At 49.0% G+C, this 13,668-nt stretch overlaps 2 protein-coding genes across 3 annotated transcripts in view; both read right to left on the reverse strand.

Annotated features, from left to right (window-relative positions):
- Nucleotides 1-1,376, reverse strand: part of USP43 (ubiquitin specific peptidase 43) — a 62,749-nt gene extending 61,373 nt beyond the window's left edge. For both annotated transcript variants that reach the window (XM_019944259.3, XM_019944258.3), the window contains exon 1: nt 742-1,376. In XM_019944259.3, the coding sequence (XP_019799818.2) occupies nt 742-1,245 (504 nt within the window). In that variant the 5' untranslated portion in view covers nt 1,246-1,376. The remainder of the gene's footprint in view (nt 1-741) is intronic.
- A 2,054-nt stretch (nt 1,377-3,430) lies between these two features.
- Nucleotides 3,431-13,668, reverse strand: part of CFAP52 (cilia and flagella associated protein 52) — a 33,698-nt gene continuing 23,460 nt past the window's right edge. Inside the window, exons 10-14 of the mRNA XM_019944174.3 lie at nt 11,153-11,298; nt 8,381-8,532; nt 7,793-7,895; nt 4,734-4,845; nt 3,431-3,803 (exon numbers count right to left, since the gene is read on the reverse strand). Of these exons, the coding sequence (XP_019799733.1) occupies nt 3,628-3,803; nt 4,734-4,845; nt 7,793-7,895; nt 8,381-8,532; nt 11,153-11,298 (689 nt within the window). The 3' untranslated portion in view covers nt 3,431-3,627. The remainder of the gene's footprint in view (nt 3,804-4,733; nt 4,846-7,792; nt 7,896-8,380; nt 8,533-11,152; nt 11,299-13,668) is intronic.

Consider the following 13,668-nt stretch of genomic DNA (forward strand, 5'->3'; position numbering starts at 1 on the left):
CGTAAGGTAGATAGCTAGTGGGAAGCAGCTGCATAGCACAGGGAGATCAGCTCGGTGCTTTGTGACCGCCTGGAGGGGTGGGATAGGGAGGGTGGGAGGGAGACGTAAGAGGGAAGAGATATGGGAACATATGTATAACTGATTCATTTTGTTATAAAGCAGAAACTAACACACCATTGTAAAGCAATTATAGCCCAATAAAGATGTTAAAAAACAAAACAAAACATGAGACTATTTCCAATAGCATAATACATATGAAACCAGATTGCTTTGAATAAATTTGAATAAACTTAAACGTGTAAAAAAAAAAAAAAAAAGAATCCGCCTGCCAATGCAGGGGACGGGGGCCCCAGTCCTGGTCGAGGAAGATCCCACATGCCGAGGAGCAGCTAAGCCCGTGCACCACAACTAATGAGCCTGCGCTCTAGAGCCCGCGTGCCACAACTGCTGAAGCCCGCACACCTAGAGCCCGTGCTCCGCAACAAGAGAAGCCACAGCAATGAGAAGCCCGCGCACCGCAACGAAGACCCAACGCAGACAAAACTAAATAAAAATGTAAAAATAAATTTAATTTTAAAAAGAAGCGATAATCCGAGGCTTAACCGGCAAATGCCATCTAGAGAAGTCCCCAAGAAACCCCTTTCCTGATGGAGCACCCAACGGTCCAGAAGGGAAACCCTAAAGGCCGGGACGTGGCTGCCGCCGAGCGGCCAAGGCTGGAGGCAGCCCGGCGCTGCCTACCTTGAACTCGGCGGAAAGTTGGGGCGTGTATTCGCGCGTCCAGAGCGCGCGCACCAGCGCCGCCAGCTGCTCGGTGACCTCGGCGCGGCCCGGCGCCGCCCGATAGCGCCCCAGCGCCAGGAACTCGGCCAGCAGGTCGGTGTTGCTGAGACACTGCACCACGGCGTTCATGAAACAGGTGTTGCCGTGGTTCTTCAAGCCCTGAGCTCCCGGGATCCGCGCCCCGTCGCCGGCGGAGAGCTGGGGCTGGGGTCGGGGCGGGCGCTCCTCCCCGGGGCTTCCGGGAGCAGCTGGATCCGGGCCCGGGGGGCCAGCAAAGCCTCCCTCCCCGTCGCCATTGCCGTGTCCCGGCTGGGGCTGGGGCCGGGGCGGCGAGTCCCCGGGGCGGGAGCGGCTGCCCAGCGCCAGCAGGAAGCGGCCAAACAGGCGGCGCAGGGAGCGGCGGCGGCGGGGCCGGGGCGCGGGCGGCCCCTCTCCGGTCGCGGCCCCCGCGCCCGGGTCCATGGCTCCCGCCGGCGCCCCTCCCGGAGCGGAGCTCCCAGCCTCCAGGCGCCGGACAGACGAGCAGCCAACAGGCCCTTCCAGGCTCGGAAAGGCAACCGGGAGCCGGCTACCTGCGGGCCAGGTGTGCGGGAATCGGGCGGAGGCGGAGCCAAGGGCGGGGCCGCCCCGCCCCGCGCGGGAATCAGGCCGTAGGGCCCGCCCCGGGCAGCGCCCCGCCGCCCCCACCCCCGTCGGGTCCCGCCCCCGCCGCTCGGACCAGGAATAAAAGCACTGGAGCGCAGAGCTCAGGTTCCCTCCCATTTCCTAACCTCTCCTAAACCTACCGACCTGAATTTAACCTCTGCTCCTAGTCCGCTCCCAGCCTTCAAGCTGTGAAAGTAATAGAGGAATGATAAATGTGAACGCCCTAGTAAATTGCAAAGCCGTGGCTGTTGCTAAATTTCTTGTAATTACCTCCAGGCGAAGGTGAAAAGAAGGGAAAGGAAGGTTCCCCAGAGGGCAGCCTCCGGCGTAGCGAGAGACGCGCCCTGGGGGCGGTGAACGGGTGGAGAGTACCTTGGTACCGCTGGTTCCGCCGCAGGCTCAGGTGTGTGCGGACAGATGGCGCCACCTCCTTCCAGCCCGTCTGCCCCGCAGGGGAGGCAGAGCCTTTGCGGGACCCGCCATCCTGGGACCCGAACTGGAAGGCGCGTGTAGAAACACCCGGGATTGGTTGTGGTTTGCTTGTTTAAATTACAGACTAGGTTAGGGCGTTTATCAAAACTTGCAAGCGAGACTTGACCGTCCTCGGTTTATTTGGTGGAGAAACGGGCTCAGAGAAGTTAACGCAATGGGCTGAGGCCACACGACCCGTAAGCAGAGAAGCCGGAACTCGAGCAGGGTCTGTGGACTGACAACCCCGCAGCTTAGATCTTTCCAACCTCTGTATTTGCTCACCAGGAAGTTTTCCAGCTCCCGGGCGCGCCTCCTAGGAGGTCTCACGTTCACTCCTTAACGCAAAATCCCAGCTGAATTGTTGCCCAATAAGAATTGACTTGGCATTGCCTTGCCCTTGATTCCCTGGGGACCTCCCTCACTTTATCTTGTAACTGTCACGTTAATCCGGCAGTCTCGCAAAGTGAATTTCTCATCAATTTCTAGCTCAACAAGAGATTAGCAGGAGGCTTATCACATGAATGCCCTGAAATGTTACTTATTATCTGATGAATAAAGTGGTCATCATTTATTAAATATCCACCTTGATATGTCAAATAGGGCAGCAGCAGGTTGGTTACCTGATGCGGGGGGGGGGGGGAAGCATTAGGTAAAGGATAAAGAATATGCACAGAACAAAAGACTGTCCTGTGAATTAGAGACTTGAAGTGTTTCTGGGAAATACCGTTATTTACGCTCCCTGGAAAAGGACACCGTCCCTGGTTGGACCGTCAATACACAAGGTCCATTCCATCGCTCTTCTAATGGTAAGCAGAGGAGAAAGATTTTATGGTTAACTCCAGAAAAACATCTATGAAATTTCACCTTTGATAATTACCCCCAAGATCCCCGACACACATTTTCTTTGAGAAAGCACCATAATTCGTATTGAAGTTTCTACTCTGTGTCATGAACGCTGCCGAGGCTTTAATACATTATTTCACTTAATTCTCACAATCACTTTTTGAGCAGGTATTCTTGCTTTACAAAACGGAGTATCAGAGAGTTCAAACAAAACAAAAACCCTACCCAAGATCTGGATCCAAACCCACGTCTTGCCCCAGGCAGCTTGACCAATGAAATGCTGATTAAGAAGGTAAATTTGGGGCTTCCCTGGTGGCGCAGTGGTTGAGAGTCCGCCTGTGGATGCTAGGGGACATGAGTTCGCGCCCCGGTCCGGGAAGATCCCACATGCCGCGGAGCGGCTGGGCTCGTGAGCCATGGCCGCAGAGCCTGTGCGTCTGGAGCCTGTGCTCCGCAACTGGAGAGACCACAAGAGTGAGAGGCCTGCGTACCGCAAAAAAAAAAAAAAAAGAAGGTAAATTCACCTTCCTTATTTTTAGAGACTAACAGCAATGGTTATCTGTGGACAAATTATGAGGAAGGGCTGTGGGTTTTGCAGAGTCATAGAAGGGAGATTATGACAGGAAACCAACAACTGGGAACTTACTCATAATAAAAAAACTTTACAGTCTGGACGAATTATTCTTGAACACGTCTCAGTTTTAATATACAATTCGAGAATGTAAAATGCATTCTATAAAGGAAAGGAGAAACTTGTAGATAAAGTATTTTGACCAAAGCACAGACACACAGGTGTGAGAAAGCAAGACTAGTCGTGGAGTTATCTAAGCTCAGCCTCCAACAGGACGGTATTCAGTGCTGTGAATCCAGGAGGTCTCCAACGTTTCATGAGGGAAATGGGTACTTCCATCTCAAAATGGCGCCATCGGCACTCACGCTAATGATGTACTGATTTCCTGGACTTATCCGGACGCGGGTGATGTTGCCACTGTGTCCCACCCCAACGTGAGTCACTTCACCCTCATTGTAATCCCAAACTTTGACAAGACGGTCATTTCCACCTGAAAATGACAAAGCAGTCACGTGGCATTGCTGCAGCAGAACAGAGAGAAACAGTCCTGATTTTAAATTACTGGATCGTTTTCAATACATTCCCCATGTGCCGATTTAAAGGAAGAAAAACCTATCTTTATAAACACTCTTTTCCTTGATTATAAAAAGCTAGATCTGTTGTAGTTCATTTGGGGGGAAAAAATGTAAAGAGGTGACATCACCCCTGATCCCACCATCCAGAAAGAACCACTAGTAACATCTTGGTTTAGTTCCTTCCGGTCTTTTCTCTGTAAGTTACACAGATATACATCTGAATATGTGATTAGGATCATACCATGTCTAATTTTATATCATGCTTTACATAAATGTGTTTGTGAAATTTTATTGATTTGGAACATTAACTGGTTACTGTCCGGAAGAATCAAAGAGGCTGCAAGAAATGGGACTGATGCTGTTGCAGTGGGCACATTGTGTGGCAAATGCCCCCTGGAAATGCTGACCGAAAAGCCTGGCATTTAAGACTTCAGTAGGAAATAGCAGAGCAAGGCAGACTGGACAGCCCAGCCCATGTAAAGGCCCATTTCTTTCTTTCTTTCTTTTTTAATTAATTAATTTGTTTAAATTGAAGTATAATTGGTTTACAAGATCGTGTAAAGGCCCATTTCTTTCATCGCTGCCCACCACAAAAAGAGCACGCAGTGGAAGCTTAGGTTTATATTTGTGTCCCTAAGGCTCATGAGCAAATGTTTCCTCTCATTGAAATGTGGCTTCTGGAGTTTTCTTTCCCAGCCACACCGACTGCAGTGTTCGGGCCTGAATCTAACCACGTTGCCCTTTAGACCCTTTTGTGGTCACTTCCAGTTGCCTCCCGCCTGGGAGTTCCACTTTCCCATTTAAATAAGCTGGGCTTGGCTTTCTTCTCTTATCCCAGGACTGACCTGTGACAAAATGCACTCCTTCCACGGTGATATCCATGCCATTGACGGCCCCGGACAAGGAACCTTCCAACTCTCTGATTACTGACCCATCAAACACTTCCCAGTAAGCAATCTGCAATTCGAGAAAGAAGCATGAGGCGGGGTTCAGCTCAGTGAAATCATCCACACGCATGCTAACAAAAGAAGGTTCTACTTTATATAGCAGACGGCAAAAATACACCCGGGATGATACACCAGCTGAAATTATAAATAGGCTAAAGCAGGGGGTGGAGAAATCATTTTAATATTTTTAGTAGTGGCTTTAAAATTTGCATTCAGTTTAAAGAGGTGTTGATATGCTGGTAAACTGGATTGAGACAGAGAGTACTTCTGGTCAGATGGCGCAGACTGAGCCTGAAGGGAGCTGTAAAGGAGAGAAGGAAGCGGCCACTGCATCTGCTTTCCCAATTCTGCTCTTAAGAGGAGGAAAGTGAAGCTTTCTTTAGGCCTGGCGGGAGGGGAAAGCATTTCCTTCCTCCAGCTTGGGGAATGAGCAGTTCTGGAAAGTTCTGGAGACTGGGCCTTAACAAGTGAGCTCTCACCCCGGCTGGCCCTCCCTCTTCCTCACCCCACCCTTATTCCAAACCTTCTCTTCTGCCTCAAAGCAACAGAACATTCCGCAGGGCTGGGTTTAAACAGAGACTGATCATATATTCCACCCGCATCCTCACACACACACACCCCCCGCCCCCTCCTGGGCCAAGGAACTGGGTTAGGGGTGGAAAGGAGACAGGGGCTCAAGGAAGGAAGATTTTTCTCTGAATATACTGGTTTTATGCTTTTTTTTTTTTTAACTTTGTAAATGTACAACCAATTCACAAATAAAATTTCTTTCTAGGGCTTCCCTGGTGGTGCAGTGGTTGAGAGTCTGCCTGCCGATGCAGGGGACGCGGGTTCGTGCCCCGGTCCGGGAGGATCCCACATGCCGCGGAGCGGCTGGGCCCGTGAGCCATGGCCGCTGAGCCTGCGCGTCCGGAGCCTGTGCTCCGCAACGGGAGAGGCCGCAACAGTGAGAGGCCAGCGTACCACAAGAAAAAAAAAAAAATTTCTTTCTAAACATAGAGCCCTTGACCAGGAATCAGGAGTGGGAACTTGGGTATTTCACCCAGAACTTTCTCTCTGTTTCATGTTGGTGGCAACTTCCTGTGTTCCCGTCATTACGCCAGGAATCTGTATTCCTCTGAATTTAGCTAGAAATGGTGTCTGCTATTTAAAATTTTTCTTTTCTTTTTATTTATTTATTTTGCTTTATAATTTCTATCGATGCTCGGTCACTTTAACAATAAAGTTCTGATTTCATAGTAAAAACATAAAGGAGTATGAAAGCATGCCAAAATCCTAGTTTCTCAGGAATCCCATCGATGTAAGTCACTGGTGCTTGATGACCAGCTTCCTTGACCAGGGAAGTCAAAGTGAGCCTCCCCTGGGCTTTCCCAAGCGTCCTCTGCCAGGAATGGTCTTCCCTGAGATCAAAGCATGGCTGGGTCCTCCTGGCACTCAGGCCTCAGCTCAAGCGCCACCTCCTTAAGGAGGCCTCGCTGACCATCCTTGCTAAAACAGCTTCCTTCTCCCAGCCATTATCCTATAGCCTGTTCTATATATTTTTTTAGCTCTTTCACCATCTCGTATCATCTTGTTCACTTATTACTCATTGCTCTTTCATGGACTCATTTACATGTGTACTATCCCATTCCATCCCCTCCCACCCAAAATTAATACAGAAGGTAGGTAAGCTCCATGACAGCAGGGACACTGTCATGTCCCCAGCACTTAGAGTAGTTGGACAGATTTGTGATTTATGGTTGGAATATTCTGGTCAAAATTCAAATAAGAGGGAAATAGACTGTTTCAAGCCGCAAAAGCTGAAACCTAGAATATGGCAGACATCACACTAATTTAGAAACAATATGAACCGTCCATCAAAGCATTTATAGTGACGTGGTGATTAACTCCCTAATATCCCTCCCACCCCAGTGCCAAGAGGAAGCCCACTTAGACCACAAGTCAAGCACAGGTTGGGGGATGGGCAGGCATAGGCCAGTTTGGGCAGATGAGACACAAAGAAACCTAACAATCTACAGAGACTGGAACACAGAGGCAGTTCTTCACGCCCTCCCAGAACATTCTGTGTGTGTCGGGCAGATCCCGGTTGGACCAGGCAGCATTCCTTGGGTTTTTATGACAAAGTGTCTCAGGCAGTCGTTCCCAATCACCTGGGAAGCTTAAACAGGAAAAAAACCCACTCCTAGATTCTAATTTGGGGGGTGGAGGTGGGGAGGGAAGGTACCTTTTGTATTTTTCCCTCAATACTTTTAACTCCATGAACTTAGCCTGTATCTGGCAAAACAATAAATATGCAAACTCTTCTTCAATTATCTCAAAGTCTACATTAGGGGTATTCAAACCCAGTAATTGGATGTGCAGGTAATCAGGCCAAGATCTGGCTGATCCGATGTGGCTGGCAGGGTGGGAGACACCCCAGCTTCCTTGCCCTTCCATGTGTCTCTCTCCTGAAGCCTCCTGCTTGCTCCAAGGGGGAAATGTTCCCCCCCAAATAATGGCCAATTTTCACTGAAGGACATGGACTCCCTAGCTTAAGAGATTTTTAATATATTGACAAAGTAGGGTGATGAGAGATGAGCTCTATTGTCATTCAATTTGAATTTAATCAAAGTGACAGCTCCTTTGGGCACAACACTTCCAGCCTTAGAAATGTCGTCATAATCAAAACCAGTACTTACTGAGCGCCCGCTCTGTGCCAGGCCCCCCGCTTTTAGCATCATATTCAATCATGACTTTAATCCCCACAGCAACTGCATGAGGTCAGTGGTGTCATCACTTCCATTTTGCAGAAAAGGAAGCAAAGGCACCCCAAAACGTTATGTAGCATTTCCAAACTGACACGGCGGATCACCAGCAAACCCATGGTTTGAACTGGCATGGCCTGACTCCAGGGCCTGTACCCTCAGCCACAAGGCGTCACTGCTCTTCTCTTGTACCAGAAAGATCTTGACTCTTACCTTTCTGTCTGTTCCGCTGGTGATGATCTGGAACTCTTCAGGGTGGTAACAAACACACTGGAATAAGGTGTTAGCCAGGATCATCTGATTCCTCCTAAGACGCCTGAAAAATAGATTCCAGAGCTGTGAAACATGACTTTCTCTTCCTGAGAGAGCTTATTTACTATTTTTAAAATATATATATATTTATTTATTTTTGGCTGCATTGGGTCTTCGTTGCTGCACGCGGGCTTTTCTCTAGTTGCAGTGAGTGGGGTCTACTCTTCTTTGCGGTGCATGGGGCTTCTCATTGTGGGAGCTTCTCTTTTTGCGAAGCACGGGCTCTAGGCGCACAGGCTTCAGTAGTTGTGGCTCACGGGCTCTAGAGCGCAGGCTCAGTAGTTGTGGCTCATGGGCTTAGTTGCTCCGCGGCATGTGGGATCTTCCCGGGCCAGGGCTCGAACCCGTGTCCCGTGCGTCGGCAGGCGGACTCTCAACCACTGCGCCACCAGGGAAGCCCTCTACCCTTTGTTGAGTCTTCCCTTGAGTTCAATAAAATGCTGGGATTGAGTTCTGCATCACTTGGTCCTCCCCATCACTGGTACCTACACGAGGTCCCATATGATGCAGGTGCCGTCCGTGCTGGCCGTGACGCACTCCTCGTTGCTCTTCTTCACCCTGATACAGGACACGGAGGACTTGTGCTCCTTCAGGGCCTCCTCCAGCTTCTGGGTCTGGTGGCCTATCTGCCACACCCTCACCTGCAAGCCACAAAGCACAGGCTCTCAATTCCACCTTGGGAATTTTTGAAGGGGGTTAAAAAAAAGTAAAAAATAAAAAGATTCCAAGAGCTTTCTCACCTCCTGGGCTGACTTGCTTTTTCTAATTCCCTGTCCTCATCTCAGTCGAGTGAGGTAGGGATGCCAAGTTGCAGGCTGGGAATATTCTTCCACGGAGCCAGGGAGATGCCTACCAGGGAGCCTACACCTGTTTTTACTTTAGGACTGAGAAATATATCAGACACCCGCTGCTAAAACCAGTAATACAGAGGGTGCTACTAAACCGAGTGAAACAACATGTCTGCTCGTTTCTGCTGAGCACTGCTCTCAAAGTCCTGCCTCCATCAGGGAATCTCTTGGGTACCCGGAGCCATATTTAAACTTTCACATCAGCTGCTGTCTCAATCATTTAAAATCAGTGGTTCTCAACTCCACGGAAGCCAACACCCAACTTGCAGTGACAAATATTGTCTAATATCCCTTTGCTATCTTGAAATGAAATGCAGAGGTGATACAACTACCTACACACAAAATTTCAAAACTGGCAAGTATGATGCCCTAACTGTAATACAAAGGGTAAGTAGAAAGGAAAGTTATTTGGTTATAACAGTAGGTCCTGTAATGGATAAACGCTCTGTCACAACTATACCAGAGAACATAATAATGTAGTCAGATGCTTCTTATAATGAACGTGTTGGACTTCTAAAACATAAGAAGAGCAGAAATTATTTTGTATAAGTGATATAAGACAACAGAGGAGCCACGGTCTAGTTGAACACTAAACTGAAAACTAGTGTTGGCATCAGTAATAACAGACTAACTTATTTGCACCTGACAAGAGGAATATAACCTTAAATGAAGTACGAAAAACATTCAAAGACACTTTCTCAGTCAAGAAGATGAGGAAGCATGAGGTTATCCCAAATGAGCCAGGCCATCTTCCTTGCTATGGTGTTCAAATAACTCAGTATGTCTTTTTTTTTTTTTTTTTTTTGCGATACGCAGGCCTCTCACTGTTGTGGCCTCTCGTGTTGCGGAGCACGGGCTCCGGACGCGCAGGCTCAGCGGCCATGGCTCACGGGCCCAGCCGCTCCACGGCATGTGGGATCTTCCCGGACCGGGGCACGAACCCGTGTCCCCTGCATCGGCAGGCGGACTCTCAACCACTGCGCCACCAGGGAAGCCCAATCAGTATGTCTTGACATGGGACAGGGTGATGACTATTGCCAGAGAAAACAAACAGATCCAGAATCTTGAATGTATGGAGGCAGGCAGTGGCTCTCTAGCCAGGGTGAGATGCAGATGTTCTAGCCAGTGTGGCGTGGGCACCAGCCAAACAGCACAGGACTGGAGCCTTGGATGTGCCGGCCATTAGCTGGGGGATGGCAGGGAGGTTTGGGTATAAACTCAGGTAACGGCCAATGAAAGTGGAAATAAAATACGTAAGAGTACCTTAGCAACCCCAGGATTCAGACCGGTGCACCCCTGCGGACCAGCAGCCCTGGTCTCTAGTACTTACAAAGACCTTGAAGACTATGTTTTTGGAAGAAAAGGTCTGGAGTAGCTGTGGGGAATGGGAGCGGGCATTGTGAAAAGACTGCTGATCAGGGCTGGGGGCGACGAATCTGTTTTGTGCGATTCCCTCCTGTAACCCTCCTCAGCAGGGTCGATGCCCCCAAAGGCTGAGGGAGCAAGCAAGGATGCTGTGGGTGTTAGCAACAGCGTGGCTGAAGGGATGAGGGAAGGGAACAGAGCCGCGAGGGTGATAATGGGCAGAGAGCAGGGGGATGGTCTAGGACTAGGTGTGTCTGTGGAGCATCTGCAGGGTTTAGTCCACATGGAGATGTGCTCTGAACCTGAAATGCACACCAGATTCTGAAGACTTCGTACAAAATAAAGAGTGTAAAAAAAATCTCACTAATTGGAGTATTGCTATCTTCACTTTATACTTTACTTTTACAGGAAACTGAAGCACAGAGAGGTTAAAGCACACACCCTAGGTCACACAGCTGGGAAGTGACAGAAGTGAAATCGGAGCCCAGGCAGTGTGGCCCCAGAACCCGAACATTCAGCCACTAACGGGTTTGATCCAAACTCTGCCAAAGGCTACGTGAAGATGCTGTATCTTTCTTCTCCCTAAAAAGATGTTTTAGGCTCCTTGAAATGATGGAACGAAAAGGTCGAGTGTAATAATTTTGAAATGATGATCTAAGCATCTGGGTAGACGAAAGAATCAATTCTAAAAATAGCATCTCCTTTACAAGATAAGATAAAGACAATTGATATAACTGGTTTTTGAAGGAGAAAAAAACAGTATTCTAAAACTCTGGCAAAACACCAACTTGGATTCCTAGCTCAATTCCCTGTAGAATGATTTCATGTCTGTATCCTAAATGTCCTTTCTGGGAACAAAAATATTGATATGTGTATTTATATTATTAGAACTTTAATTTATGAGGTATTTCAGAGTTTCATCAAAAATCTTAATTTGGTCCTGCCTGATTCCTAGTACAGGTGAAAAAATCAAATTAGTGGCCTGCTATGAGGCAGTTGCTCTAAACCAAGGGCTATTTTAAAAAGATTCTGCCTTCGAGAATAATACCTCCCCTTCCCCACCGCCGCTGATGACCCTTTTACAGTCACTGGTGGTGGCGATGGCCGTCACTCCAATCCTGTGGGCGTTGTTAATGACGTACATCAGCCGGCCTGTCTCTGGGGCAAAGGCTCGGATCTTCCCGTCGTCCCACGCTGGCACGAAAGGGAAACAAAGGCAGGCAGGATGAGTATACTCGTGGTCTCTGCAGACTGCGGCTCTCTTAAATCTTAAGTGAGAGACAGGACTGGGGGCAGTGGTGGTGATGGAGGGAAGAGGCCGATCTCCCACCAGCTGCCAGGAATCATAGCCCCCTTTTCCCTGATTCCCCAAACTGGCCACACCTCCTGAGGGAAATGAGCGACTTGCCTTAGTTGAACCTGCCTCCAGGTGAGCCCCATCCCAGGAGAGAGAAGCGGGAGGCCAGCTCCCACCTCTCCCATGAGCCGCACAACTTGCACATTCAAGCGGCTGGTCGATCATGCCTCTGGGATGCAGAGCTTAACACCTGCAAATAAATGTTGCCTTCCCACCCCTCGCCCCCACTTTAAACCTGATGCTTCTTCTCCCACTCCCATCATCTTCCCCGTCTCAATAAAAGTCGCCACCACCCAAACAGCTGCTCAAGCCAAGAACTTCAGAGCCATCCTTGATTCCTCTCTATGCCGTCCACCCAACCCAACCCCACCTCCGATCCATCACAAGTCCCATCAGCATTACAATCTGAACACAGTAAATCTGGCCACGTCTCAACCCTTCCCCTGGGACCACCTTTGTCCAAGCCACCAGCATCTCTCTCCTGGATTATTATAACAGCTTTCTCCCTAGCCTGAGACTCTTCCCTCCTGCAATCAATTATTTATGCAGGGGCCAGGGTGAACTTCTTAAAATCATTTCACCTCCTTGAGGAAGAACTTTCAAAAAGCTTTTCCCCACTGCACTTACAATGAAAACCAGCTCCTTAATTCTCTAGAGTAACTAGTCTCTGCTCCCTCCCTACCCCTTCAATTTCTTCTACTACTACTCTCCCTCAACCCTGACCCCAACCTTACCCTCTAAGCTTCAGACACACTGGTCCTCTTTCTATCCCTCAAACACACCAAGTAATTTCCCACCTCAGGGCCTTTGCACTTGCTGTTCCCGCTTCCTGCTGTGCTCTTTACCCAGCTCTTTACCTGGCTGGCTGCCCCTCATCACCTCCAGCATCAGCTCTGGACCTTAGCAATTTTAAATAGGATGCTCAAGGTGGATCCCATTTCAGCCAAGATTCAAGGAGGTGAGGTGGTGAGGAAATGAGTCATGGGGCTCTCTGGGGAAAGAACATTCCAGGCAGACTGAACAGCTCTAGCAAAGGCCCTATGTGTAATATAGGAAGAGCAAAGAAGCACGTATGGCTCGGGGGGCTGAGCAGTAAGAGACAAAGTCAGAGGTAAGAAGGTGGGGCTTGGGGGGAGAGAAGTCAGGGGGGACCTTGCAGGCAATTGCAGGGACTTTGTCTTTTTTTTTTAATTAATTAATTAATTTATTATTTTTGGCTGTGTTGGGTCTTCGTCTCTGCGCGAGGGCTTTCTCTAGTTGCAGCGAGCGGGGCCACTCTTCATCGCGGTGCACGGGCCTCTCACTGTCGCGGCCTGTCTTGCTGCAGAGCACAGGCTCCAGACGCGCAGGCTCAGTAGTTGTGGCTCACGGGCCTAGTTGTTCCGCAGTATGTGGGATCTTCCCAGACCAGGGCTCGAACCCGTGTCTCCTGCATTGGCAGGCAGACTCTCAACCACTGCGCCACCAGGGAAGCCCTTTTATTTTTAAAAAGGAAAGGACCGTTGAGCCCTAGAAATGGCACGATCTGACTTACACTTTAAAGAGTTTTCTGGCATCTGTGTTGAGAGCAGATCGGGGGAGCAGAGTAATGGGCAAGAGCAGAGCAGGGAGTCCTGGTAGGAAGCTTCTAGAATAATCTAGGAGAGAGAAGGTGGTGGCTGAGACGAGGGTGGAGATGATGAGATGGATGGGATCTTGGATATACTCTGAAGGGGGAGCCATTGGGGGGAAACGGGGGTGGGGTATTAGAGGAAAAGAGCAGGTGATGGGGACTCCAAGATTCTTGACCCCGGGGTTTGTTAGTTCTAAGTGTAATGTAAGTCAAGAGCTTCCGGTGACCGCTCTGTGGAGAAGACACGCCCCAGGGGAGAATCCAACACGAGGAGACAGAACCAAGGAAAGAGGGGATGAGATGGGTTTTATTTTATTTATTATTTTTTTATTTATTTTTATTTTATTTATTATTTATTATTATTTATTATTTATTATTATTATTATTTTTTTGGCTGTGTCGCAGCATGTGGGATCTTAGTTCCCCAGCCAGGGATCAAACCCCTGCCCCCTGCAGTAGAAGTGCAGAGTCCTAACCACTGGACTGCCGGGGAAGTCTCCTGATATCACTGTTTAAATAGCTGCCCCTAAAGACCCACTTGACTTTTCCTTCATGTGAACCAGTGAATTCACTTTTGACCCCTGGGGAAATCTGT

The sequence above is a fragment of the Tursiops truncatus genome, chromosome 20, assembly GCF_011762595.2.
Source record: "Tursiops truncatus isolate mTurTru1 chromosome 20, mTurTru1.mat.Y, whole genome shotgun sequence".
NCBI lineage: Eukaryota > Metazoa > Chordata > Mammalia > Artiodactyla > Delphinidae > Tursiops > Tursiops truncatus.